At 37.4% G+C, this 6000-nt stretch overlaps 1 protein-coding gene across 1 annotated transcript in view; it reads left to right on the top strand.

Moving 5' to 3' along the window:
* Positions 1 to 6000, top strand: part of plch1 (phospholipase C, eta 1) — a 74246-nt gene that overhangs the window by 45340 nt on the left and 22906 nt on the right. Inside the window, exons 8-10 of the mRNA XM_073853476.1 lie at positions 1428 to 1631; positions 1979 to 2101; positions 4645 to 4814. Of these exons, the coding sequence (XP_073709577.1) occupies positions 1428 to 1631; positions 1979 to 2101; positions 4645 to 4814 (497 nt within the window). The remainder of the gene's footprint in view (positions 1 to 1427; positions 1632 to 1978; positions 2102 to 4644; positions 4815 to 6000) is intronic.

The raw sequence follows: 6000 nt of genomic DNA, 5'->3' as shown, positions 1-6000 counted from the left end.
GAGAAACATGCACTCTATCTATCTGTCTGTCTGTCTGTCTGTCTATGAGAAACATGCACTCTGTCTCTATCTGTCTGTCTGTCTGTCTACCTGTCTATGAAAAACATGCACTCTGTTTCTGTATGTTTGTCTGTCTGTCTGTCTGTCTGTCTGTCTATGAAAAACATGCACTCTGTCTCTGTCTGTCTGTCTGTCTGTCTGTCTGTCTGTCTGTCTATGAAAAACATGCACTCTGTCTCTATCTATCTGTCTGTCTGTCTGTCTGTTTGTCTGTCTGTCTATGAGAAACATGCACTCTGTCTCTATCTATCTATCTATCTATCTATCTGTCTGTCTGTCTGTCTGTCTGTCTGTCTGTCTGTCTATGAGAAACATGCACTCTGTCTCTATCTGTCTGTCTGTCTGTCTGTCTATCTATGAGAAACATGCACTCTGTCTCTATCTATCTATCTATCTATCTATCTATCTGTCTGTCTGTCTGTCTGTCTGTCTGTTTGTCTGTCTATGAGAAACATGCACTCTGTCTCTATCTGTCTGTCTGTCTGTCTTGTCTATGAAAAACATGCACTCCGTGTCTGTCCGTCTGTCTTTCTGTCGGTCGGTCTGTCTGTCTGTCTGTATGTCTATGAGAAACATGCACTCCATGTCTATCTGTCTGTGAGAAACATGCACTCTGTCTCTATCTATCTGTCTGTCTGTCTGTCTGTCTGTCTGTCTGTCTGTAGACACTATGAGAAACATGCACTCTGTCTCTATCTATCTGTCTGTCTGTCTGTCTGTCGGTAGACAGACACTATGAGAAACATGCACTCTGTCTCTATCTGTCTATCTATCTGTCTGTCTGTCTGTCTGTATGTCTGTTTGTATGTCTGTCTATGAGAAACGTGAACTCCATCTCTTTCTGTCTGTCTGTCTACAGTATATCTACCTATATCTGTAAATTTATCTATGAGAAACATGCATCATATCTCCATCTACTGTATCTGTGTCTATCTACTTTATCTGTCTGTCTGATATCCTTGATTGTGTGTTTGTTTCCCAGTCACAACCATGACAGAGAGTTTGATTTGCATGCCAGTGAGCATTACTGCTTGTTCTGTTAATGAAACCAATTCATTCAGCATTTGCTGCTATCAGACCAATTGTCTGAATGGCTTTTGCTGTTTACAAGTTGCATTTAAGGGTGAAAGAAAAACACTAGGTTGATTTAGAATAATCACTTCTATTGTTGCACTCCTCCAATTTTGCTATCATCTGTTTTATGGCTTTATGTGATGTTACTAGATTTTCTTTGCAGAGCTGATTGGTTGAGGTCGTGACTATACTGTAGATGACTGTAGAGTCATTCATCACTGAATTTGCACTTTGAAAAGCCACTGTGCTTGAATATTTGCCACAATTATTCGCTTTCTGTTTCTACCATGTAGGGTTCACCAATTACATGCGCAGCCCTGCCTGTGATGTGTTCAACCCTCAACACAATGAGGTTAATCAGGACATGGATCAGCCTCTGTGTAACTATTTCATAGCCTCTTCCCACAACACTTACCTGACCGGAGACCAGCTGCTGTCCCACTCAAAGACAGACATGTATGCATGGGTGCTACAGGCCGGCTGCCGCTGTGTGGAGGGTAAGGCGAGACTTACTGTGTACAGTATGATATTTACATTTACAGTGCGCTAAAGTTAAATAGCGTCAGATTCTTCCTGTAGCTAAGATCGAATTGAGTGAGAAGACAAAGTTTGGTTTGTCAGATTAAACACAGAGGACTAATAGGACATAGAAAGCTGGTATCTGTGATTTCATTTTTTTTCCACCCAGAGAAGTTTGTTTGTGTTTGTGCATGCATACTGTAAAACATTTTGAATATTTGTATTTATTTATATATACTCTTGCATGGTAGCCATATGTTTTGTGTGTATACTCACACATTTTTGACTGTGCTCTAACCGTGCTGATTGTTTTGTGTGTTTGCAGTGGATTGTTGGGATGGTCCAGATGGGGAGCCCATGGTCCAGCATGGATACACTCTCACCTCCAAGATCACATTTAAATCTGTCATTGAGACCATCAACAAATATGCCTTCATAAACAATGAGTGAGTACAACAAACTATTATTTTTCCTTTTAGTGGCTTTATGTTTTATGGGGTGAATAAACCATTTTGTTTGTAGCTTTAAAAACAGATTCTTAAAGGCTCTGTAAAGGCAAAAATATTGCTTAAAACATGGGTCTTCGATGGCGGTCTGGGGCCTCTTGGTAGTCCCTGGTGGTATTACCAGGGGCCTATCAAATATTGTTTGAATTTAAAATTAAGCATCCAACAAAATGCAATAATAGGCTAACAATAGAAATGAGAAATGTGACAGTCTATAGCCAAATTTACTATTTTAATATTTTTGTAACATTACCATCATAATTAAGTATGTAAATCAGGTCACTGCTCCTCCTCTCTGGCCATTAAGGGGTAATTTGCCAAAAATGTTGAAGACCTCTGGTTTAAAACATTCATATGTTCTTTCTTAAGAAGTACACAACATTAAACAAATAGTATTTTTGGCAAATATGTTTTAAAAAATCACAATTGCATATTTCTGTGGTATATATTGTACTGGGATGAGGTCATGTGACATCATTTGTCATTTAGTTGCATTTAAAATTTTCACATAAAATTTTAACTCATTCGCCTCCAACCTTTTTTTTTAAAAGTTGCCCGCCAGCATTTTTTGTAATTTATATATAAACATACAAATATATCAAATGAAATAACAGACCCTCTGCTTTCAAACGAACAATAAACAAACAAAACGGGAAAATACTTTCATTCTATCTATATTTTTTCTCTGCTTATAAACTTTTAATATGGGTATTTTTCTTTGAAAAAAATTTTTTTTTTAGCAAAAACCTGAAATAATTGCATTTTTGCATCAGATTCAGAATGATTATCAAAACATACACAGAGTTTTATATTTGTAAAAAAAAATTGCTTCTGTTTTTTAATAAATTGGGTAATTGTATCTAGTGGATAATTACAGATTACAGAACTTTTTTTTTTATGCAAATGTTTTCTCTTAATTGACGAGATAACTCGTCAATGGTGGGGAAAGAGTTAAAGATATACAATATATAAAAATATTTGACAGAAATGACAGACACTTTAATCCAAAGCGGTGAATTCAGACTTGCTTTACCAAGCTAAAGGGAAACTACAGTATATGCTGTAACAGCCATTATTCACTATGTAAAAGGCTATTAATATGGTAGTATTTTATTCCAAACATTTTCATATACTAAATTAAACAAAAAATTGCCTAGAGCGTCTTTAAGAAGAATAATCTACATTATGTTTCAGTACTTCGCTTCACAGAGCTGTTTATTATCTCCAGTAGGCCGCTGACTGTTTTAATATACATTAGGGTACTGTTATCTCAAAAACAATTTAAAGAACAGTGTTCGTTTTTATTCATCTTTTGATTTCCAGATATAAAGTCACCCAGTGAGACGCAGGTTACATGACAATTATGTATAATTTGTTGTGGAAAATTGTTTTGTATTTCACCATAAGGTAAAGTACAGTAATAATTTAAAATAACGTTCTGCATTCAAGTGTGTAACAACTTTGAGAACTCTCAGAATGCAATCTGTCTGTTTGCCTAATGGTGTTTTATCATAAGATAGCCACCTGTTTTATCTAATGGTTCGCCATAATGACATAAATGAGCCTTTTAGCACATGCACATCACATGCAAATCATACTCCATATTTCCCATATCACCTGTTGAGACTGCATCACAGTGACTGTAGCCCAATATGATGTCTCTTTCTTTGCCTTTTTTATTTTTGTTTTTTTAGAATTTGATTGTGGGAATGTCAGTCATAGTATATGGGTTTTAAACCCAAAGGATTTCCCTCACCATCCCTGTCATGTGACATTGGTATTGCTTCTGTCTGAACACATTTATTTCAGCCAACGTAATTCAATTCAATTCAAAATTATTTCTATATTGCTTTTCACAGTTTTGCACTGTAGAAAGCCTTACAGTAAGTACGTAGTAGAGTAGTACAAGCAAATATATACAAAAAATTTTATAGCATGAAATGTATAAAATACGGTATATGTATTTTTTAAATTCTATAGTGTTGTCTGTTTTTGGTGGAATACATATGAGTTTTATTGTAAAAGCCAGTGTGTTCTGTTCCAATACAGTCAAAAAGAATGCATACCAATGATACTCTGGACCACAAAACCAGTCATACAGTGGTGTGAAAAAGTGTTTTTATATTATAAAGAACAAGAATTGAGAGACCAAAGTCAAGTTTGATTTGTTGAAGGTTCAGATCACGTATGAGTTAAACAGAAGCTGAGAATGACAGCAAGCAACGTGGGGAAGAAAATATAATGTAACAGGAAAGACGAGAGCGACAGTCAAAAACACATGTTTATGCAAATGGTAAGAGTGAGACAGCAGAAGAGGGAGCACATGGCAGAAGATAAAAGACATAAGAACAAAAGGTAGATGTTGAGGAAAGGATCTAGAGGCAGGGAGCATCTGCTGACTCTTCTAGTTGTTCCCTTGTTTGTGATTACAAACTCTCTCTCTCTTTCTCTCTCTCTTTCTTTCTCTCTCTCCTGCTGTGTCAGGTCCCAGTGATTCTTTCCATAGAGAATCATTGCAACATTCAGCAGCAGAAGAAGATAGCAGAGCATCTGAAAGAGATTTTCGGAGACAAGCTGGATGTGGCGGAGGCCCTGAACAAAGACCCCAAGCAGCTTCCTAGCCCAAACTGCCTGAAGGGAAAGATACTCATAAAGGTACAAACGTGAACTGCAGCCACCCTTTCTCCATTTAAAGCAACACCTGGTTTCACGGCACTCTTGATCCTGCTGTTTAAAACTACATTGCAAACTTTCCCTATCCTGCATTTCTTTTTGGATTTTTTTGCTATATTCCCATAGTCATAGAAACTAGGATGTTGCAAGGATTTTTACAATTGCTTCCTAGACACATTTTATCCAATTTTAAAGGGACACCACTTTTTTTTTTAAATATGTTCATTTTCCAGATCCCCTAGATATAAACATTTGATTTTTACCTTTTTGGAATCCATTCAGCTGATCTCCCTGTCTGGCTTGGTGTTCCACTTTTAGCATAGCTTAGCATAATCCATTGAATCTGATTAGACCATTAGCATCGCGTAAAAAATAACCAAAGAGTTTTGATATTTTTCCTATTTAAAACTTGACTCTTCTGTAGTTACATTGCGTACTAAGACAGACAGAAAATTAAAAGTTGCGATTTCTAGGTAGATATGGCTAAGAACTATACTCTCATTCAGCAGCCGAAAATAGTCCCCTTCGTAACTTTCAATGGCTGGGGACTGTTTTCTGGAAGTGCGTAATATCACTGTTTTATCTGTTAATGAATCATTCTTTTGATTCTTCGCTTTTCAATGAATCAGTCAAATCCATTCACAATTGCTCTGAATGATTCACTAAAACCACACAGAGACAAAAGCGGTTTTGGAAAACGCCACAGTCTAACACTGTTAACGTGGCACTTCAGCTTTAACACTGTGAAGGTCTCTTCGGTGGCAGGTGCTCACTCAAGGTGAGGAGGCGAGTGTTGCTCTGAGACGCTGAAGTGCATGCGGACGTCACTGCACCAGTGAGAAGCTTTGGCATTAGTTAAGCAGGTCAAGACAGATGGCACTGCCAGCCTGCTGCTCTACAGGACCTTCACAGTCAGGCAAACAATGATGCCAGTCTCTTATAGACAACAGGGAGCCCTTGTTATTGAAGCACACTTCTGCAAATCCTCCCGGTCTCCTTTGATTACATATCCGCATACATACCTGCACTTACGCAATTGCTTGAAGCATGTCGCATTGAAAGCAGTGTTCATGTGTCTTGCACAGTCTCTAGGTCAAGCATATTGATTTTACATTTGTCTCATCCCTCCACCAGCAGTTTTTATCTCCCACTGGCATTCACACAAGTG

The sequence above is a fragment of the Misgurnus anguillicaudatus genome, chromosome 15, assembly GCF_027580225.2.
Source record: "Misgurnus anguillicaudatus chromosome 15, ASM2758022v2, whole genome shotgun sequence".
NCBI classification, from domain to species: domain Eukaryota; kingdom Metazoa; phylum Chordata; class Actinopteri; order Cypriniformes; family Cobitidae; genus Misgurnus; species Misgurnus anguillicaudatus.
The sequence above is the reverse complement of the archived record's forward strand: the minus strand, read 5'-3'. Positions and strand labels throughout refer to the sequence as shown.